At 44.9% G+C, this 22964-nt stretch overlaps 2 protein-coding genes across 8 annotated transcripts in view; one reads left to right on the forward strand and one right to left on the reverse strand.

The window, feature by feature from the left end:
- brf1b (BRF1 general transcription factor IIIB subunit b) overlaps positions 1-22964 on the reverse strand; it is a 42749-nt gene that overhangs the window by 13983 nt on the left and 5802 nt on the right. For 4 of the 5 annotated variants that reach the window (XR_004775810.2, XM_035524414.2, XM_035524415.2 and 1 more), the window contains exons 5-15: positions 21684-21715; positions 20638-20710; positions 13985-14134; positions 12804-12897; positions 11911-12037; positions 11676-11715; positions 11250-11342; positions 10630-10935; positions 2257-2318; positions 508-589; positions 122-174 (exon numbers count right to left, since the gene is read on the reverse strand). Coding sequence is in view for 4 of the 5 variants with exons in the window: in XM_035524414.2 (XP_035380307.1) it covers positions 122-174; positions 508-589; positions 2257-2318; positions 10630-10935; positions 11250-11342; positions 11676-11715; positions 11911-12037; positions 12804-12897; positions 13985-14134; positions 20638-20710; positions 21684-21715 (1112 nt within the window). In the remaining variant the exon portion in view is untranslated. The remainder of the gene's footprint in view (positions 1-121; positions 175-507; positions 590-2256; positions 2319-10629; positions 10936-11249; positions 11343-11675; positions 11716-11910; positions 12038-12803; positions 12898-13984; positions 14135-20637; positions 20711-21683; positions 21716-22964) is intronic. The other variant, XM_035524416.2, reaches the window with a different exon arrangement.
- Positions 15633-19580, forward strand: btbd6b (BTB (POZ) domain containing 6b). 3 transcript variants are annotated; one of them, XM_027011607.3, is made up of 5 exons: positions 15633-15949; positions 17287-17581; positions 17669-17759; positions 17852-17970; positions 18111-19580. In XM_027011607.3, exons 2-5 carry the CDS (start codon positions 17376-17378, stop codon positions 19141-19143), a joined length of 1449 nt encoding a protein of 482 aa, XP_026867408.2. In that variant the 5' UTR covers positions 15633-15949; positions 17287-17375; the 3' UTR covers positions 19144-19580. The 3 variants fall into 3 exon arrangements, with proteins under 3 accessions (XP_026867408.2, XP_026867407.2, XP_026867409.2); XM_027011608.3 differs by lacking the exon at positions 15633-15949 and adding an exon at positions 16011-16930; XM_027011606.3 differs by lacking the exon at positions 15633-15949 and having other exon boundaries at positions 16008-17581.

Below are 22964 nucleotides of genomic sequence, written 5' to 3' on the forward strand. Positions count from 1 at the left end.
TCACCAGTGTCACACACACACACACACACACACACACACACACACACACACACACATACACACACACACACACACACACACACACACACACACACACACACACACACACACTCATACTCACCTTCTCCTTATAGATGCCCTGCTCTTTCTCCTTAGCTATTCTTTCCTCTTTTTCTAAAAAATAAAAAAAAATAAAGATCAGAGTGAGTTGGATTCAGTGCAGTTGAGGCAAAGCTAAGAAACAAATTAAATAAATCTCTTAAATTGTCCAGAAACTTATGATTAGCAGTGGATATGGTGTTGGATTACCACTAACAAGGAATGAAAAGCTTTTGTTCCAGTGAGGTTAATAATAAATGAAACTTAAAATATCCTCAAGGCATTTGGAAAGCACTGCTTTATTTCAGAACGTTTTTGTGGAAACCATGTGCCCTGAAGTTTGAGGTATGGGAGCCTTTCTCGGAAAGCGATTGAGTGTGTAAAACAGACCTCTCTGTTGTCTCTTACCTTTCTGCTCCCTCAGATACTCCTCATTCTGCTTCATCCACAGCTCTGTCTTAGCCTGCACCTCCTTCTCATTCAGAATGTACTGCACAGAGGAGAGCATAGGGCGAATACTACACAGCTAGACTACTATATGTCCACGTGCGTTCTGTTGTGAGATAACGTAATACGGAGGTGGGCACATAATTGTTGGTGTCTGAAGTAAATTTACAATCGGATGAATGAAGGGACTTCACTATCTAACAGTTCTCCAACTTCATGGTCCTTGCATGTTTCTGCATTAGTGTGGTGCATGGATATATTCATACACAGTAAATGTAAAAATGTAAGACTTGCGGTTCTTTTTTTACAAGATGATTTCAAACTATAGATTTACTTTTTCAGCATTTGACAGATGCCCTCATTCGAAGTGACTTGCGTGCATTTATCAGTATAAATGTGCTCCCTGGGAATCAAACGTATGGCAGACCAACATTGCTAGCACACCATTTCACCTGCTCTACTGTGCATATCCACTCTACATATGGTCTACATATCCACTAGAGCAACCTACAGTTCACCTAGACAAAGCAGATACGGCCATTTCATGTAGACATCCACATTATACAAACTAGCTAGGCTGGAAACTAGCTAGGTGTTCATAGTGTGTGTGGTTTTCTGACTATGGTTGATAATATAATCAGCATAAAAAGACAAGCACAAACACTTTTCTCGGTACTAGTGCCAAGACGGTTAATGAAGTTCCCCCTGGCACAGCCAAGTTCCCCTCTTCCTTCCAACACAGACTGGAGACCCGCCTCTTCAAGAAACAAAATTAGCACCAATTCTGCACTTAATGGAAAAACTGCACTTAAAATCTCTGGGGCCCTCATTTACTAATGTACCAAATATAAAGTGCTAATATGCGTGGGCTAACTAATAAACTGCACATGTAGTCAGTTGGCTTTGCAGTTAGTGACAGAGATAACTTGCATGAAAGATATAATGTGCAAAGAAGGCATTTAATCGGGGCTTATGTGTGCATTAAATGCCCTCGATAGCCATAATGAGTTTAGATCTCAAAGAGATCTCCTGGAAACAAATTGAAACTTAAATTAAATTTAAGACTGCAGAATTGGGTGTGATAATTGAGATGTGCAAACCTTTCTCTCCATTCGCAAACTACTTTGTGGCTTGATAAACTACCTTGCAGGAAATAAATTAACCTATTTGTAAGAACACCACCCTGTATTTTTCACCCTTAGATAGGAACAACCCAAACTGTACATTTGTCAGGGCAAACCCGCAAAACAGACAAAACCTGCTATTTTGGTCATTTGAAAGGTGCAACTCTCTATAGATCCTGTTGGTAGATCGGCTTGCACACAATTTTCTTTCTGCAGGATATATCAAGTTTGCACATTTATCTTTAGTAAATCAGGGCCTGTGGATTTGTGCGTCTGTCTGGCTCCTGGGCCTGATGAGTGTTTATCATGATGATGTTTATATAAGTGTAAAGAGGATATGTCTTCCAAAGGAGAGCAAAGCATGCAAGTTGCTTTAGAAAAGAACATCTGCTAAATGCTGTAAACGTAAAAATAAATCATTTTAAAACTGAGTTACAAAAAATGCCTGACTAAAATGGATGGGGAAACTCTCTTACAGCACCTGAGATGAAGATTTACCTTTTTTATGCAAGATCAAGAAAGAAAGAAAAAAACCAAAAAAAACAAAAAAAAAAAACATATAAACATCAAAACAAAAATTGCAAACCTTTTCGATCTCGTCCTCATCGATGCCTTCCAGATCAAGCTCACCACTTTCGGATTTGTTGTCTGTGGACACAGAGAAAGGCACAGCACACAAATGAATAGGCTGAAGAAACATCAAGGCTAGCTTCACTCCTCTGAAACAGGTTCCGACTTCTCCCCGTCAATGAGCACCAGTTCACAGTGGGCAGACAACACATGAAATTTACATGGAAGCAGGCAGAGGCTGATGATCTGGCTTTGTTGGCCAGCATTCTCAGACACCTAGCGGATGCCCGGGGGGGGGGGCGTGTTTCGGTGATTAGCGCCCCGCCACATCAGCAGGCAGGACTTTCAGCCCAGCATCTCATTTTTAAATGAAACACAGCATAACGTCTCGGCTTGACTGGAGGCCACAGAGATTCCGCCAAAACAGAAGCAGCCCACAACTCCGGCTCTAATTGGAATTCCATTTCAGCAAGGAACAGCACTACTGTGGAGTTCTGTCAATAACAAATGTCCCAGTAATCTCTTTGTTGTGTAATTGCCAGTAATAGGCTTAGCTGCGATGTGAAAGGATTTGGCGTATTCCAGAAAATACTTTCCAAAATTGTCTTTAAAGACTTTATTCGAGTTTGAGCTCTATTTAATATGTATGCACACATTGCATATTTAGGCAAATTGCAAAAGGATGTCTGTACTGTGTGAATAGTATGATTTGCTGGACCAGAGATTCATAGGAATATGTTTGAGTGTCATATAAACATAATTATCATGTGTTGGGATGAATATATTAATTTCAGTCAGACCAGGGTGAGGAAAAAACTGTAAATAGAAATCATAACACACAGACATACATCTAAACAGACAAGAACTGGCCCGGAGAGCTAAAGCTTTCGGAATATGACACGAACACTCAAAATTACACACCTTCAAAGTATATCAGTGCCTTTACAAATACTGTAAATATCACCGAAACAAATGATGAACTTCTATGCAATAATTTTACCATATGTCAGGATAAATATTTAAGCCATTGTAAGCATTCCTAAATTAGCTCTTATTGAAAGGAGACTATACACCATGACTGACTCGTTAACCTTGTAGTGATTAAAAATAGGACCTAAAAATCACTGACAAAGCCACAGTAAAGTACGGCATTGCACCTTCAGCTGCATGCGTTCTAGCTGAGAGCCTGATTATTGCGACTTCAAAAGCTCAGTCTTTCGCTAAATAAAAAGCCTCCTTCCCTGATAATTAAGAGCAGAGAGCGCAGCGCTGAAGGGAGCGCTGAGGGGGCCGGACTGTGATATTGCTGTGAATTAGGCGCGCCTCCGCAGATCAGGACCTCCGCAGATGTTCATTAGCCAAAACTGAGCCATGCCTCCTCCATGGCCAACACTCCCCCTGCACATGCACACACATTCAGACACACACGCAGTCACGCACACAGTCACGCAGACACATGCATACACTCACATGTTCACACAATCACATGCATGCACGCACACACGCATGCTCCAATGTGCATGCTTCACATGAGGACATACCCCGACGCTCCAGGGCTCAGGAAAACAAGAGAAAGCGGAGCTGAAAGGGAATGGTGGGGAATGAGCAGCAGGAGCAAGCGGATCAGGAGGGGAGCTGATTTCAGACACAAGGCGAAGAGAGAAACTGGGTCACAATCTGCCAGCCCTCTCAGAGGGGTGCCTGGGACACTTCTGATTCGGAGCGCGTTAGCAGAGAGGCTGCGATCACAAAAGATAAAGGATGCCAAGAGCCTGAAACTGTTCAATGACAACAGTAACCTACAGCATGCAAGAAAACTGAAAATGGGTCTGAAACTGTCGAAGTTGGAGCTTGCCTTCTAGAATCCCGCACTGCCAGCTGAAACTCTTGCTCACGTGCAGTGCAGCTGAAGCCATCCCTCAGTGCAGGTCCGTTTGACATCATGATAACTGTCCGCTTTCCCAATCATGCAGCATGATGAGCAGTTACCAATGCCTAGAATTCACAGTAAAATGAACACAAGCGAATCTACGGCTATTGCTTGGCTCTGCGGCTTCACCTGATGTCCAAAGGCGAGGAAAGATTACGGAAATCATGTTCCAGTGTAGAAGCTGCTCATGACGGACCCCCAGCACCTCTCATGATCTGCCTTGCAGGCAACTATTACTTCAACCGCATTCTTTCCCACCAAGCATGATTACCCGTTCGAACCTCTGTACTCCTTTCTGACCGTTCCCCCACTGAAGCCCGGGGGCTTTTCTTAGGAGCTGAATGTGAGCCAAATCCTTTGCAGGGCTATAACTGAAAATAGGTCTGTCCTCTGCAAGCTGACGATAGCGTGTTTGCCCAGGCAGGGCCTGGCGCCGGTGGCGTGGGCATGGGTGACGAGTGGGCTTTGCATATCGAACCCAGCGGCGCACATCACTGCCGCTGCTCACGGCAACGGCACAGCCGGCTCAGAGAGAAGCAGGTGGGCTGGGGGAGGATTGGGATGCTGGCAGCTGGCGCCGTTTTCCAGCGGCGGGGAAGCTGGCCGCAGCCACGGCAACAGTGGCGGCATCTCCCGCCTCGTGCCGAGAACCGGCGGGGGTCAACTTGAGGTCGCATGCCAGCTCAGCTGTGTCTTGGCTAGAGGAACCTGCGCTCAGCTCTGGTTGTGCTGAAAATCGCCACAGCAGACAACAGAAGACATCACAACGACAGGCCATAGAAAACAATCGCCAGAGGATGCAAGAGAAGAAGTCACCTTAGCAGACCTTAGAGAACTCAACATAATGGACCTTAGAAGAAATCACCACAGCAGACCATAGAGGAAGTCACCACAGCAAGCTTTAAAAGAAATCGACGTAGCAGGCCAGAGAAGCAAACAGAACTGTGTAATTTGGTTTAAGATGTTCGGAACACGCATAGGCGAGACAGTGGAGATCTAAATACAAGAAATGCCAGCAAACAAGTACCTGTAGCTAGAAGATATCTCTTAACAACACCAAAAGCAACGCGCGATGAGACAGAGAACACACCGCTAGCCGAAGCCGGAATGCAGAACAGTCAGCATGTTTTCTGAGCAACGGGCCTCTGCCGCAACTGTGCACTTGAGTGAGCATAATCCAAATTACATAATGAGTCATGCGAATGATTATGCAAATAAAAAGATCAGCTTGGTGCTGCTCAGAGAAGAACTAACACTGAAAATACACTCGAGTCATTTAGGGTAATCGCTGCTGATGAAACATACAAATTACACTACTCAGGAAAACACTAAATACTGTATACAGGGAGTAGCTAAGACACAAGCAGTCTAGTTGAAACACATGGCTAAAATATGAGTGATACTCATCTTGATAAGCACATTTTGCCTGCCTTAAAGATAGCTGGGTCATTTTTCTAGATTATAAAAGCAAAGACTTCAGGGGTTTGAGATTTTTAGAAAGCGCTGTGCTCATTCACACACACAACGCAGGCCAAGGGGAAAATGAGCGCAATATGCCAACATAACCTTCCAAAATCCCTTTCCAAACTCACCACCTGCTCCCACTATTTGTGCTGTAGGGCCAATAGGTAGATGAGAATGTGTGTGTGTGTGCGTGTGATGTTTTGCGCAAGTGAGAGTGTGTAAATGCCAGGAGGTCAGTTTCTGAACACTGTTCATCAACATCTACCCTCTAGGGAAAAGGCAGTGCTACAGCACAGACAACAAACACACACACACACACACACACACACACACAGACAGGCGCGCCGTAACTAGTAGCAGTCCACATTAGGTCTGAAACTGTGAAGAACTATTTACATATCTGCCTTTTTTTGCAAGCACATCCGTATTCCTGTCAGATCCCTCATGTCTGTCACCCTCTGTTGCTGGGACTAACAAGCTTGAGTCTGTTGGAGGAAAAATCCTGAGTGTGCATGTCTTCTATCCAGCCCTACACAAACTCAGCAGTGTTAAAAACATGACTGAGATCCCATGTATCAAATATGTCATACAAATGCTCTATAACTCATAAGCTAACGATTTTATGCAGCTTTTTTTTTTTTTCTTTGACTAGTTCCGTAACAGTTCTGATTCAGCCGCACGGGAAATGGGCTTTTAATCCAAGCAGCACCCTACTGATATTAGTATTCTGTATGCTGTCTGGAGGAGGATAAATCTTCACACACAGGAATGAGGCTTGCGGCTCCTGCAATCCCTCAGCATCTTTTGATCTTGTCAAACATTTCCATCTACTTTCGCCCGAAAGGTTAAGTGTAGCGTTCGCCCATCGAGGGTTTGTCTCCCTCTCTCTCTCTCCCTCTGTCTCTCTCTCTCCTGCTCTCGCTCTTCCTCATGCCGAGCGTCTTCCACTGAAGGTCCGTCGAGCTGTCCTGTCGTCTAGTGGCGTGTTCTCCGCTCCCGAACTCTCATTCTCTCTCGCTCGTGTTGGCTCAGGCCACGGGGCTATCGCTCTGAATCACACACAGCTGCCTGGACTCACGGAAGCCATTAGATCAATATTTTACCCACGGAGAGATGAGTAGCAGCAGCAGGAGCAGCAGGAGAGCACCTGCCCTGACAAGCGGGTGAGGGGAAGGGAGACAGAGGGCAAAAGGCAGTGGGCGAGAGACAGGGGGGCAGGAGAGGGGGTTGGTTGGGGGGAGAGACGAGCTCGAGAGCCAGAGCCGGGCCGTGGGGACAGAGGCAGGCTCGCTCAGCAGAAGGAACGCTGGCAGAAAAAAAGACGCATTACGTGGCTGTTCAGGAGCTCCAGCCTTTATGGCTGTGGGCACTGACGTGCTAGTGTAAGAATGATGCTAGAGCCATACCGGAAACCCACAGCACGTGGGCTACTGCCAATAGATGCCATTCTAATTAACAGCGAGCGTGTTTTTAAAAAAAAAAAAAAAAAAAAAACAACAACTGTACATCAGTCTAGTGTGATTCAAACATGCACTGAAATTTTTAGGAGTCTGATATCTTCTACAAATGTTCACATGGCATCCAATTTCATGAGGTTCAACACACGGGTGTGCATGAGAAAGGGGTCGGCCTTCAAGAGCAGGGACCGCTGCCTTTTAAATGACAGAGTTGAAACACGGCTTGAAAAAGACCTGCAGAAAACCTTCCTTTCCTTAATGCTTCTTTCTCCTTATCAAGCCAAATAATGGTTCAGACCCACCAACTTCCCCTCTCATGGGTTTTACACACATTTAGAAGTAAGTGATACTGGATCCAGTACCCTTTTTATTCTCATTAGATAGAACTGATATTTAAAAATGCTCAAGTGCTGTGCTTGAGCAACATTTTTGATTACATAAGCACGGACTACTTACAACCCTTTTCTGGGCTAAAAGTGGCCAGTCAGTCAGAAATAGAGCTGCTTTAAATAGTCAGTGAAGAAGGAAGGTCGTGCAATGAAGATTTCCTCTCCCCACTTCAGCTGCGGCAGACAGACAGACAGAGAGACAGGTACGTAGATATCTAGATAGATAGCTAGCTTAATGCACTGATGGATGGATGGATGGATGGATGGATGGAGAGGGAGAGAGAGAGACAGAAAGACTGCAAGCAATAGTAATAAGGGCTAAGGGGACAAAAACACCCTGGAGAATGAGCCTGAGACTGTCTGCAGAGACAGAAAGGCTCCTCAGTACTGACAGACTGTCAGAGTGAGAGGTGCATCTGGGAGACCTCACACAGTGCTGCTTGGTTTATAAACCCCCACACCATTTTCATAGACTCGCACAATTGCATTCTTAGACACTCCCTTTCTCACTCCCCAGCTCACACTCTCTCCAGTTCTGTCTGTCAAACCCTTTAGCGTTCTCCTGTCCAAACAATGCAGCAGCCTCTCACTCTTCCTCCCTGTTAAAATTCTCCGCAGGTAAATACTCTCTCCCCCTCATATTCTTAATAACGTGCACACACGCGCCATTATACGAGTGTTCGCAAGCACCGAGATTTTGCAGTCCGCTGCGCATTTTGTTGTTATTGTTGGGGAAAGGCGGATTTATTCCTGTGGAGGAAAAACCAATAAAGCCGGGCTTACTGGGAAACCCTAAGAGGCTTTCACTACTGCAGAGTCATCAGCCTCACCCTACACACAGGAGCAGGATGATGGCAAGTAATATCGACCCACAGCCACATGGTGAGAAGTGAAGTCCATAAAAGCTCTCACAGGGAGCAGCCACAGGGCATGGGTCCACCCGACTGCCACACCTCTCCTCTCTAAACCGAGGAGAAATATCCCCGACCAACCTCTGCCACACCTCTCCTCTCTAACCGGGAGAGAAATATCCCCGACCAATCGCCAGGGCAACTACACACACCAGAGGAAGTAAGCCATCCTACATTAATGACAGGGTCAGTTGTCAGGGTCAAAGTACAAAAGTGAATGGCCTGAGTTTAACTGAACAGCAGGTGCTGAAACCATAACAGCGGTGCTGCGCTAAGTAGACCTTCACAAGATATGTCTTCTGAAGGTGGTATTAGTTCAGACAGCAGTAATGCAAGCTAAATATATTTTAACTCCAGACTCCTCTGGCTGAACTACATATCTGTTAAAAGCACATTACCTCAAGCTGAATGACCTTTGCCTAGATTATGCCTTTAATTGCAGTCTTATCAGAGCTGAGATCAATGCCACTGATGGCATTGATCTCAGTATGGGCGTACATTATGGTCATAGTATGAGCGTAATATTTCATTTATTTCACAGAGTATGAGCACAGCATTTCCTAACCAAACATTACTCATTTATTTATTGACTTTCTCTGGCCTGAACACAGAGGCCATTCCTTAAACTATCATGGGTGAAAAACAAATGACCAATATGAGGTGATAATCCTTTAAGCTTCTCGCGTTTACCCCCTGCCCAAAATCAGGACTTCTCTGTAAAACCATTTACATTATTCCAATAATACTGGGAAGAGATTATTGTGAAAGGTGTCTTTTAGGCAACACTATCAGAATGTGTAGCATTTTGCATACATCTAGCCTCTACGTCGATGTAGTAAAGTCCTGCGCATCTTCAAAGAGGGATTTAGGCACTAAGTGTTTGTGTTACTGCTGGAGCATTTGCTGCATGGAGCTAATATTTCTCTCCAGATTAAAACATTCTGTCCACATTTCTGATTCTGTTAATCCCCCAAAGCCATCTCCAGAACAATGAAAAACTTGGGCTGTGAGCACAGCAGAAGGATCTTAAAACGCCTGATGTTTGGCCGGGGTGTTTTACGGCACTGTGTTATGAACGTTCGCGGTAATAAAGAACATACGGTCTATGGATTGCGATCCTTTTGCTCATTTAACTCTTCTAAATCTTTTTGCGCCTGAGCTTGATAACAGATTGTCCACAGAACCATCCCATTTACAGGCAAACCACAATATGATCCTGAAATGTATTCCGATGACACAGGAAGAGAACAGGCACGTGTTTAAGTTATGCAGTAGACCAAAAATATTTCATTTGTTCATCATGTTAGAGAAGTCTGGAGGATACTGGTTATAGATCAAAACACCTCAAAACAGGAGAGCTTGTATTGATTAGTCTATAGGGCTAAATCCCCTTTCCTCTGGCTTTGACTTTCCCACACTGCAAAAGGCTATTTTAACTATGTTTAATCAGATATTCCTAGTTTAAATTGTGAGAAATGATTATTAAACACATCAACTCTTTCTTGAGTCCTATATTACAATGGAAAAACAAATAGCTATGTTGTATAGTATGGACACCAAAATGGATAATGAAATAATAAAGGAGAAAAAGACATTAGTTGAAGGCAAAGGCAGGTAACTTAAATGCAGGAATGACTCCTATATTCACACTCTATAGTTGGTCTAAAGGGCCAACAATCTAAAAAACAAATATTGCACAGTTTATTTAGTTAAAGGAAGCAAACGGGTTTACTTAAGCTATATCATACAATGCCGAACAATATTTGAATACATATATTCTCAAAAGATTGATGTGCTGCCTCTTTGGTGAATGATGCTTTAAATAATACACAAGTGATATATTACTAACACCATGGATTTCAATTCCAATCTAGCAAAACTCATAATACAGCCTATGGTTTATAGGGCTTAATATAGCCTAATGGGAGACACTGTTTTCCATTAATTAATTCAGTCATAGTATCTGAAGGGGTTCCAGGGGTCTCTGCTTAATGTAATACAATTGTGTCAAAACAACAGACCATAGCTAGAGGAGCTGTAATTCTTCTTTTTAATCAGGTCACTGGCATTAGGGCCCAGTGGATTTAGCCAAGACCAGTTTTTCAATGCAAGTTCCCCAGACCATAAACAAGGAGCCATATGAAAATAGAAAAAAAAAAAAAAGAAGAATCCCGAATGAGCCAGGCGGAGCCTGCCAGTAAAGGGAGGGCAGGTTCTGAACAGCTCGAGGCCACTCACCGTCTCCTCTTTCCTCTGTTATGCACTGGCGGATGGAGTCACTGAGCCCCAGGCTGGCAGCACTGGGCAAGGGACCCAGCAGGGCGGTCAGAGGCACGTGGGTTGAGGCGCTGGGGAGCTCGGCTAGCTCCTTACCTAGCTCCTGGGCCTCTGCACTCCCCTCAGGGCCCTGCTCCAGTTCTGGAAGAACCTGGTTTATGAAGTCCTGGTTGAGGTGCTGGGCTGCTGCCTCCAGCTCCTCGTCTTCCAGGTCCTCTCCCTCTTCAGTAAGCTCAGAGACTCCAGACAGGCTGTCATCGTGGGCCTCTAACACACAGAGGAGATAAAGGGGCGTTCAAAGGACTTGCTGATTTTATAGTCAATTACATGTTTGTCCATTCAAAGTGGCTATCAAATAGTCCTAAAAAAAAAATCTAATCACACATTTAAATTCAGTGTATCCATTCAGTCTCGTGTGATGTTACACAACACTGATTTCCATGCTTCTCTATCAGTGACTTATTTGTTTACAGAAAAACCACACGGTACCTAGTACCTTCATAATCAACCATGAGAAGCAGCACGTGTGAGGACCGAATAAACATGCCTGCACACAGGCCCCCTGTGGTGCACTGCAGTACCTCGCTTGGCGTAGGAGGCATAACTCCCTCTCAGTTTGGGCCTGCTGTTCTCCAGTTCTGTCTCGATCTCGTCCCGGTACGAGCTGATCTCACCTGCGGAGAAAAGCATACGCGCCTCTAACTCAATACCGACAGTCTTGTCCCTGATTCATCATGCCATTACGACTCCCATCTTAAAGCATCACTGAACATGCACATGGTATGTGGTACAGTGGTTCATTAGTGCAAAAGACAGGCCTGAATGATGCCACACAACCTTATCATATGAAGGCAGTGTGATTTAATTGATTCGATGACATACCAAAATGCTTGTTCAACCACAGCAATGCAACTGACAGGGTAAGCCAAGCATAAAAGGTACTTTTTCACAAGACAATCGTACATCGAGACATAAATCAATACCTTATTTTGGTTGTACAAACTAACCTTGATATTCATCGAGTTTCCTGGCCAGCTCTTGTTCCAGCTGAAATAAATGGGCGATTGTTCTGTTAGGAGCACAGCTAAAGAATATGAACCAGATGAAAGCCTTCCAAAACACAGGCGTACTGTCTGTGATGCCTGTGACACAAAACACCCCTTTGCCTCTACAGCATAAATATTAATCAGAGGATAATATCATGTGCATGTTGACCTGTGCAGGTGAGGTCACAGCACCAACCTGCTGCATCTTTAACTTCTTCTGACCGGCAACAAAAGAAGGAGGATCACACTCCTCGTTCAAGTCCACACGCATGAACTCGTCGATGGTGAGGTGACTGGTGGGAGTGTCCTCAAATTCTGTCAGCCTAAAAAGGAACGCAGGTGGACGAGGACAGGGAACGGACAGTGAGGCCACCAGTTTTGCCCGTCATTTTAAATACGGGTGGAACTGATAACAGCTATTATTACATAAGTGCTGACTGGATGTAAACGCGGGGCGTTGACTGTAAAGTGTCCTTGGCTTCTGAGAAACGTGCCATATAGGTGTAACTTCATTCATGTACACACTGCACTAGGTGTTCAATGGAGCATCGTTTGTTCCTTGCTCGCTCAGCATATTACTGCACTCCTTTATACATAACTATTCTGTCATATGCACACTCTCCCTGATGCTTATGTATACACTGCAAAATGTGCAGTTGTATTCTGAGTTGTAATTTCAGCTGTATTAATTTCTCAGTTGTATTCTTTATTAATGTTTTAATAATTACTGATTTTTAATGTATCCTCTCCCTAGCTTTATTTGGCATTTACTACATTATCTGAGGTACCTGTACCAAGAGAAAATCCTTGCATATGTCAAAACATGCAGCAAATAAAGTGATTTCTAAAATCTTTCCAGGGATGTAAAAAAAAAAAAAAGAATTTTCAGATGTACACAGTGCAGTACAGTTAATTAAGGATGGGGAAAAAAATATTAAGAGTATAGAAACCATCCAAAGAGAAATACATAAAAGGTGGCAAGTTTCCAGCATCCTACAGATCCAAATGCAATTTCAATTAGTCCTAAACATAAAAGGAAATGCAATGTGAGGGACGCCAAAAGATGTCTCATCGAGGTGGAGCGCCTACCTCTTCCTGAGAGTGGCCTCACACACCTTCACCACACGAATGACTTCCTTCACCGTGCGACGGAACTCGTGCATGCGGGCTGCCACCAGCAGAGCTGCAACATAAAGAGGTGACCCGTTTCTAGTAGCATATAATCACGCTCAGGCGCAACCTTTCTGTTTACAAATGGTAATGAAAACATGTTTTCTAAGTGCTACTGCATCTTCACATGGCACCTCGATAAAGCCGACAGGACAATCTGAAAAAAAATGCTGCATATAGAATTAGTAAACCCGACCCACATATAGTTTGGCTGCGGTATTGTTTACAAAGTGCATTGAAGTCCTTCAGTAGATGAACACAAAGACAAGCCTCCACATGTCTCATCGCTTCTACTGCCTGCAGTCAGGCTCAGCACGCGTGAAGTGCCTCCACTACATTTACACAGCAACATCTTGCAAAGCTGAGCTCAGCCAATAAATGCTCGCATTCTTGTTGACCACCTTATGCATTTCAAAGAAGGTACTTACTTCACTATTACAATAAAAATGTCTGCACTTTATGCTGCTGATGGACGAATGACAGAGGTTTCTTTGATTTGATCATATCAGTACTTCACTTTCTGCCTTTACTCTACAGCAATCAACTTTAGTTCTGAAGACCGCCCTATAAACATTACCCTTAATTTAATGAGTGATTAATGATGAATAATTAATTTTTCACATATTGCAGAAGTGAATGTCAGAGGGAAAGTGAGACTTGGGAAGAGAGGTCTCTGAGCTTGAGTTGGAGGCAGAGTGTTTGTTTCTGATCCTGGAGCGAGGGTGGGGAACCTCCAGCCTCTGTAAGTACAGTGCAGAGGCCTCTGTCGAACAGGCTGTTCAGCACTGCTCGCTCAGACTGGTTATGCAACGCTGCACCTCTACTCCACTTCCCATGTCACGCTTTAAGCACAGTACGGGTTGGTTTCACTGCTTGGCAAAAGCCCTCAGTGGGGGAACTTCAGTATCATGTCATGACAAATCCCAACTTTGAAGATGCACAAAAGAACATTTGATCTTCCCTCTGGGATTCTCCGAAAAACGATCATGTATTTAAATTGCATATTTAGAAATATGAAGAAATGCTAAACATCCAGGTGACAGAGTGAATAACAACTTGCTTGACAAATGAACATTGAACACCAACAGTGCCATCAGCACCTGCACCGCAGAGTCCGGATGGCCTGCGTCCTGTGTGCATCCAGTCCCTCTTCATTCTCTGCAGAAGCCTCAGTGCAGTCATGGACACCTCATGGGTCTTCTCCCCAAACTCCAACATGTGAGCAAAGCGTGGAATATATAGACATGGATCTACAGATAAAGAACGCATCATCAGAATGGAAGCTAAAGACTAAGTCTTCAAAAGAGTGTTTTCATAGTGAATGGATTTATAGAACAGCCATGTTTTATTGTACTAATAAAACCATACTGACAACAATCATACTCACTACAATTAATTACAAAAGGGTTCAGCAAATGTATATTCAACAGCTGTTGGGTAAAACAAGCAGGCTGACCAATGGGAGACCTCACAAGGAGGACATAACTTTGTGTGAAGCCGGAGCATGGCTTCTCTGAAGGGAGCCCTCAAAGAAGCTTGGTTCAGAGTTGCTCCATGGGAGCAAATATTCCTCACTTACACCTACTTCGAAGTCCTTGGATAAACTCATTCTTCTGAACAACTAAAGTACACACTATTGCTGTCCTAATAACAAGGAAATGAGTTCAGCTCACAAACACACTGAACAATAATCCTGTCTGAGGAAATACTGTGCGGACTCGACCTGCGATTGAGAGATGTATCAGCCACGCAGAAATCTCACAGGACTGCGTCTGTCACTTGCATTTTCCTGACTCATATAGGCAATTTTACACTAAATTACCATATTAATGCACTGAAGCGCAACAGCGAGTGGGCCAACCTTCCTGTACCATCTGTGGAACAGGAAACAATGATTTGAGGAAAATTACATTTCCACGTGTGACAACCCTCCGAAACGCTCTGTACTACACTAAAATAGGAATTGATCTGGAAGCCTCTGTTTCGCGCAGGCTGTTGGGACTGTGCAATGCGTGAGCGTGTGCCTGTCGAAGGCTGATTAAAAAGGTGATGAATGAATGTGGAGAGGCAGGAAGATGTCTAGCAATCAGAGTTGTGAGAAGTTTCAGTTGAACAGAAAACAAAAATGCCTTCACAGAAAAATACACTGCAAATTCCTTAGCCACAACTTCTGATCTCATACAAGCCTAACGCATATATGCTGGAAAAATTTTCTTTATCCATTCTGGAACTAAATCATACAGCAACATAATTGATCTGTTATCTGCTATGTTGTCACCTGCAACAACAAAACTGATCTCAAATAATAACAACTAAATAAGCTTGATGTGATATCGTTACAAAGGCGAAAGCCACCCAACAAACAGCGTAATTTATTGCATAAGTGATTTATATGACATATTTGTCAACGTATTCCTAGGAATCACACGCACAAGAGTCATACAAAACTTTGTCACTTGAAGATATAAGCAAAGCGACGTGACCCTTTTGCTTTAACCTGTAACAGTGGTGAAGCGGCTCAGCATTTCACACAGGAGTTGATGGAAAAAAATGCACTGATGTGGACGTAAATTGATAAATGTGATTTGTAAACCCACAAAGACAAAGCAGGGGCAGTGCCATGTCTATAAAAGACTGCACTGCGTCCTTTAAAAATTAGATTACTGTTTGCTATACATTGGCACAATCGGTCTTTTTACCCTTGAACTTGTGTGATTGCGCAAAAGAAAAGTGGACAGGTATAATGATGATTGCGAATGCGACACTTAAAGAGAAGATATGCGATCGGAGACTCTGGCGGACAAAATAGCTTCATCTAGATTTGTATGATGCTTAAACCGCTTAGCATAGGCCATTCGTTGATAAACCCCTCGAAATGATCCATTTCGTAGCGCCGGGGCCCTCTATTGGAAAGCCGGGAAACCGATCTAGAAACAGGACCTAAGCCCAACCCCCTCTCCCGTAACAGTCTCCGGATTTAACATGGCTCCTGGCTGCGATCGAGCGTCCAGAGACCAAACCTGAATGCATTTCTGTGTCACCTGGGCTGCACTTCACTCAATAAGGTAATGAATTAAAAACTATTTCCAGCTGGAGTTGCAGTCTGGATGTTGGGGCGTTGGGTCTTACGCAAAAACCGAGACTAGCTCGCCTACGGACCGTTTGGGAGAAGTCGTCTGTGAAGACGGTTGTGTACTTTGTGTTTTCACACTGCCGATTTGCCTCAGAGCTTTTCTTTGCGGTACGAGTTGAGCACGTCGTTTCACGTAGGTCCGACAGAAGCTGTAAACTGTTCGCCACTGAACAGTTGTCATTGAGCCGCACTTCGCTGCAGATGTTTATCCCAATGAAGCGCATTATAAACCGTCCGAATGTCGAGTAAACTCAGATATCAAATGTTGATAAACTGCCGCTTGATCTGACTGTATAGTTCCTTCTTTATTCGTACAGTGTTACTGTATTGCATTTGGGATTAACCTCAGTTAGGGCAGTTTTAAAGTAACTTCGGGAATGATTGTGTAGCGTTGCACAAAAACTGAACCTCAAACCAATCCCACGGGTTTTTAAAACGGCAGGTTCAGTTCAACGCACCGATTCTATCTGATGTTCACATTCAATAAACTGCGCATGCAGTGCGGCACGCATTTACGATTTTATGCCTGTATTGGTGCAAATGGTGGCGTGGACGTAGATTGTCAACACTGCTGCAAGAGTTAAATCTGCTTCCTTGGGGTGTACGGGAATATTATGGCGAGAGGAGGCGGGCAAACGCGACCGTGGGCGGCGCCCGGGCGGCTTCTGACGTGTGGCGCATCTGCAACCCTGATTGGCCAGTGCAGAGCTGGGCGTGAGCTAGCGCTACGGAAAAACGGGTCCTCCGGCACGCAGGAGACGCGCAGCGCATCCAGCCGAGCGAGGACGCACTGCGCTTACCGAGAGCAGCAGCCGCAGTGTGGACGTTCATCACGCTCAGCAAAACTCGCGGTTGTCTTCACCTGGGGTTCTGTGATCATCTCAACGATTCTGCATCGTAGCAGCACATTTGTGTGGGTTTTTTTTTTTTTTTTTTTTAAATCGTGGATTTACAGCTTGAATGTTTTCTCAAGTCAGGGATGCAATGAGAAGGAGGAAAAAAGTATTCGCCATGGAGTAATTCCGCCGGAGGGACGCGTTTATGTTCCCGCGTATGTCTGCACCGTTACAGCGAAGAGACGAGTGTTGCGTAGGCTACATCCCATGTGAAACACGGACGTAATGCAGAATTAAATTATAGGACGCGTTATTCAATAAACCTGCCTTTTGATTACTTGAGAGTGGTGGATTTATTTGCTGATGCCAACACCTCCAGATTGCCTGTATGGCCGGATCATGAAGTTTTTGACGTTTTTCCTTTTACTTCCAGAAACCCTGAAAAGGACTAGAAAGAGTGGGAAACAGACCGGCAAGCTGCCAGTATGCTATGAGATCGTGACTTTGTCTTTGAAGAAGAAGATGGCTGCAGAACTTTATCCTGCCAGCATAAATACAAACCTACCAAATAGTAACGGCACAGCAGTAACTGCTGCCAGCAAAAAGACGATCGTTCAGGTGCCCCAAACGGTAACCACGCCGACAGCGACCGCCACCCAGCAGAACATAAACAACAACAACGTCGAGACCGCCAGTTGGCAATCTACTCATCCGACACTGCGGGAAAGGTAGGGGTGCTCTTAATAGCTGTGAGATTTCTGTGGTTAAGTGTTAAGCGTAGACAAGCCTTGTAACAATTGTCCTCTTCTTTCCAGGAATGCTCTGATGTTCAACAACGAACTCATGGCGGATGTTCATTTTATCGTGGGTCCCCCGGGCCAGTCAGAAAAAGTTCCAGCTCATAAGGTGAATAAACGTTGATTCTCGCGTCACTTTCGGGTCAGTTAGTCGGTTACGGACTAGGTTTAATTCCACGTGTTTTCCGTTTGCTCGTTCAGTATGTGTTGGCTGTGGGGAGTTCCGTGTTCGGTGCCATGTTCTACGGGGATCTCGCTGAGGGCAAATCTGAGATTCATATTCCTGACGTGGAGCCTGCTGCATTTTTAATCCTATTGAAGTAAGCTTTCTAACTAATGACAGATGCGTTTGTAGTCATCTTGGTATTTATTTAAACGATTTATGCGGCTGGAATCCTACATATTGCAAAATAATTATGTGAATCCTTATGAGCTTTGGGTCCAATATTTCCCTCTGCAGATACCTGTACAGTGATGAGATTGAACTGGAGGCTGACACGGTGCTGGCCACTCTGTATGCCGCCAAGAAATATATAGTGCCTGCCCTGGCCAAGGCCTGCGTCACCTTCCTGGAGACAAGCCTGGAGGCCAAGAATGCCTGTGTGCTGCTGTCCCAGAGCCGGCTGTTTGAGGAGCCTGAGCTCACGCAGCGCTGCTGGGAGGTGATCGACGCCCAAGCTGAACTGGCCCTCCGTTCAGAGGGCTTCTGTGAGATCGACCTGCAGACCCTGGAGATCATCCTGAAGCGGGAGACCCTCAACACCCACGAGGCGGTGGTCTTCCAGGCTGTCCTGGACTGGGCTGTCGCTGAGTGCAAACGGCAGGGACTGGGCCCCACGGCCCGCAACAAGAGGGCCGTACTGGGCAAGGCCCTCTACCTCGTGCGTGTCCCGACCATGACGCTGCAGGAGTTTGCGGACGGTGCGGCGCAGTCGGACGTGCTGACGCTGGAGGAGACGCACGACGTGTTCCTGTGGTACACGGCGGCCAACAAGCCCAAGCTGGACTTCCCAATGGCACCGCGCAAGGGCCTGACGCCGCAACGCTGCCACCGCTTCCAGTCGTCCGCGTACCGCAGCAACCAGTGGCGCTACCGCGGACGCTGCGATAGCATCCAGTTCGCTGTGGACAAGCGAATCTTCATCGCCGGCCTGGGCCTCTACGGCTCCAGCGGCGGCAAGGCAGAGTACAGCGTCAAGATCGAACTGAAGCGCCAGGGTGTGACGCTGGCTCAGAACCTGACCAAGTTCGTCTCGGACGGCTCGAGCAACACCTTCTCCGTGTGGTTTGAGCACCCGGTGCAGGTGGAGCAGGACGCATTCTACACGGTCAGTGCTGTGCTGGACGGCAACGAGCTCAGCTACTTTGGGCAGGAGGGCATGACGGAGGTGCAGTGCGGGAAGGTGACCTTTCAGTTCCAGTGCTCGTCGGACAGCACTAACGGAACCGGGGTACAGGGGGGCCAGATCCCAGAGCTGGTGTTCTACGCGTGAAAAACGTGTGGATGGCAGTACCGGTGCACTTCCCGCCCACTGGATTCGGATGCAGTGAACACATGGGGGAGTACAGGGTCCCAAGAGACTCTTGCCTTCTTTTCAATGTAGCAGTGGAGGATTGGATAGCAAAGTCTTTTCATGCTGAAACTGACTTTTCTCCCAAGAGCCTGAGTGAAGGAATTCTCCTCTGCTTTATTTATTGAGAAAAGTATATTTGATTTAATTATTGATGCTGCGGCATGCAGACATATATATATGAACAAAGAAATGGATGTATTGCACTCTTGGTGGCTCGTTACCACTGGTGTGTTTTTGTACATAACCTGAGGGTAATTTGTTTACAGCTTGATGCTGACTGACAAATGAAATGTCTTGTATTAGTGCGCAGATTACTAAACTGCAGATTATAAAAGTTTTGTGACTCAAACTGAAAAGGTGTCACCCTGCTTTATTGTTTGACTTGTGGGTATTTATGTCCTAATGCGGGATAATGACTGCTAAATGTCAAAACAGTCTTGCGTCCTGAAGGGGTCTGTACGAACAGGACCAACGGAAAGAGCTCAGACACACATTAGCATATTTGCTTTTTCTTAAAATCACCTCAGCTACCTTCTTAAGGTTAGAACACAAACATTTGGGCTCTGACACAAGTGTTAAAGCAAAAAACCCGCAGCGAACCTGAACTCTGTTAATGAGACAATGACTCTTGTGCATGGATTAAATATCTTCATAGCCTGCATAAAGAACCCAGTTTCCTTGCCAGACTGCAGGGGAAATTGAATAGGGGGATCGTTTGAATTTATCCCAAAGAATCTGCTGCACTGCTGTTTGAATTCTAATTGAGGTTTTAGTAAACACGGAGCAGATGCAAGTTGGTAAAATGTCAGATTTTCGACAGGCAACCATCTGAACATGAAATTGGAACACACGGAAAGCCACAAATCAGGCTGTGGGCTGGGATTACACCAAGGCGTTAATATTAAGATGGTCCCAGTTGGTAAAAAAAAAACTCCCGGTGCCTTTTGCTCCTTCTATTTCCACTGTTCCAAAAATCAACCAAAGCTGGATCAGAAAGGCACCATGACGCAGTGCCCCCTATGTGCTCCAGGACAGACTGCACCTCATCTCTCCATGTTTTCTTTTAAACAGTTGGGAAATACATTTTCAGTAATTTCCTGGTGACCTGGTGGCGTTACAAAAAAGTAAAGGTCTATGCAATAGAGAACATGACCACATCCACCAGTAAGTGCAGAATTTAAATTAGATTAAATGTTTTAGCCATTTAGCAGCAAAAAATAAAATGACTGCATAGTAGCACATTTTCCATGAGTCACGGCTTTAGTTTAGACACTGCCTGACATATGCTACCTTATTCATCTGACCAAGCCTGGCATGTACGACTGATTTAACAGAAGAACCCATCTCTGTGGTTACAGACATCCATCAGGACAGCTGGCTTTGCACATATGGACAAGTAAAACAGAACTTTACCAACAGCAGGAGCGTTGATGCAGAGTTCCCTGGCCAGGAGCAGGAAAGTCTTCCCTAGTATATACACATTCACCTGAGGAAAATAGATGGGAAAAATGAATCTGGTCTTTGCAATCACATTTATCTAAATCTTATTTTAGAGTTTCTAAGTATCTGTCATGCAACACGGCAAACAACATTTCTTCAGACAACCATTATACTATTGTGCTGTTATACAGTATTAGTTACCATTAGCAATTTCCACACCTTTCAAATTTTGTTGTTCACTGCTTATACCAAAATAGTTCCTGGCTGAGTTTGCACATTGTCATTTCTCCTCCTGCAGCCCAGCTTTGAACAGCACACAACACGTTCATAGCTCTTTAGGCAACCCACATTCACAGAGTTCATGAACTCAGCAGCGGGTCTCTAGTTATGCCCAGCAGGGTGGGGTGATGTCAGAGCTGGGCGTGGCTGCACTTGCTTGGGATTCATAGCATATTTCATCTAGGCTCTAATCCATGTACTTAAGAGCCACAGAACGCCAGAAAGGGTTCAAGGGTCCATACGGCTAGGACAGCTGGGGGAGTTAAAATAAGTGTAACACCAACTATGTAGCCCTGAAATACCTCTGCCTGGAACCACACGTATTAGTCTGTGCAGTATATGGTGCACACAGGCTTGATTTGGCAAACAACCATTTGGTATTACAGTAACAGTCAAATATCTGCTTTTTCGAACTATATACAGAATGTCTGGTATTGTATTCCAATTCAGTTCAGTTGAGGGTTTTCATTTACACAGCAGTGTCTACTTAGACCACTGCCTCATTCTCAGTGGAGCCTTGTTATAAATACCTGGCACTTAAAAATCTGAAACCTAACTTTATATCAAAAATTCAGATGTACAAGATAAAACATGCAACTTTACAGCGACCTACATTTCAATAACTTTCCAGACAGCAAATTAACCTGAGCATAGTGTTGTATTTCACAAAATAGGTGTCTAAGTTCCTATTTTGATTCAGTAAGTTCATTAAAGGCCTAATAAAACATCTGAAAGCCAACCTGTAAGAGATCACTCAGGTCCAGTAGCATGTCTGAAGGTGAGTTAAGGAAGGACAAAGCAAAGCGACTGCAACTTCTACCATCAGAAGGCATGCAGTGTAAGCAATCAACACACAAAGAGCCAACAAACACTTTACTATTACCTCAAAAGACATTGCAAACATTTTCACTGCTTATCCTCACCCATTAATGTCATATATACAAATCCGATAATTCCCATTTAATAACTGTCACTTTGGATTAGTTAGTTTAATCGGTCCCAGGCCACCTGAGGCAAAGCATCAGAGAAGAAGGTATTCGCCACCTCTATCCTTTACCACCCATCTGGCACACATCCACACACCTGTGGCACGTCTCCATGGTGACTGATGCCCTTTAAGTACAGCAGGGAGAGATTAGTACCGCTGAAAGCGAAAGGCTAATCCCGTCTTACCAAGAGATAGCAAAGGTGATCAGTCTAAGGGCCTTAATTACAGCGGCGATCTTGATATGGGCAACTCGTTGCTCTGGGAGAGAGTTGCTTACGGTCCCCGAGGAAAATCCGCATGCGAGCTATGCAAATCCAGGGAGGCAGGCCTGGTGATGCCAATCACACAGCCGAGCACAGTGTGACTTGAACGGACCTTGGCAGCTAGCAATGCACAGCGAAGTTTAATGGACAGCTGAAGCCTGCGCTAAAGCTGAGGAGATTAGCTGGAGCCTAACCTGACTGCAGAATGAGCCCTGCCCAGGCCTCTGGGGCAGGCAACCACACCCCAGTGGAAGCAAATCAAGCACAACAGCTATGAGACCAGAGCATGAGCAGGCATACAGGGCACTGTGTGGATATATCTGCGCGTTGTGGTGGGCGTGTGTGTGTGTGTGTGTGTGTGTGTGTGTGTGTGTGTGTGTGTGCGTATACATACACATACATCTGAGAGATGTGGGACAGTACCATTCTGGCATAATTTTAGAAAAGCCGTACCATTCTGGCATAATTTGAGAGCAGAGCTGTTACAGACAGCTTCTTTGACATCCTTTCTCCCTGTCAGCGTGTTATCGCGTAGACCTGAGTGTCCTTTCATACTGTAGCTCGCAGCGGCTAATGAGCGCTACAGCAGTCCCTCTCAGAAAACCCTTTCATTTGCACATTAAGGCCCAGTAGGCATGCGTTTATGTTTAGAAGAAGAAACGTGCAGGTTTCTTGACTGGCATTGTTGGAGTCTTGGAGTATTCTCAGCCCCAGCAGACATCATCACACTCCTGAAGGGCATAATAATTAGCTGATGAGTTGAGTCTTGT

This window comes from Electrophorus electricus, chromosome 7 (assembly GCF_041902795.1).
Source record: "Electrophorus electricus isolate QZ-2024a chromosome 7, ASM4190279v1, whole genome shotgun sequence".
Taxonomy (NCBI): Eukaryota; Metazoa; Chordata; class Actinopteri; order Gymnotiformes; family Gymnotidae; genus Electrophorus; species Electrophorus electricus.

Excerpts from the sequence above, each read along its gene's own strand:
- btbd6b (XM_027011606.3), top strand. The coding sequence starts at position 17,217 with ATGCCAACACCTCCAGATTGCCTGTATGGCCGGATCATGAAGTTTTTG. Across the intron at positions 17,582-17,668 it reads CATCCGACACTGCGGGAAAG|GAATGCTCTGATGTTCAACA; the intron begins GTAGGGGTGCTC and ends TCTTCTTTCCAG. Across the intron at positions 17,971-18,110 it reads GCATTTTTAATCCTATTGAA|ATACCTGTACAGTGATGAGA; the intron begins GTAAGCTTTCTA and ends TTCCCTCTGCAG.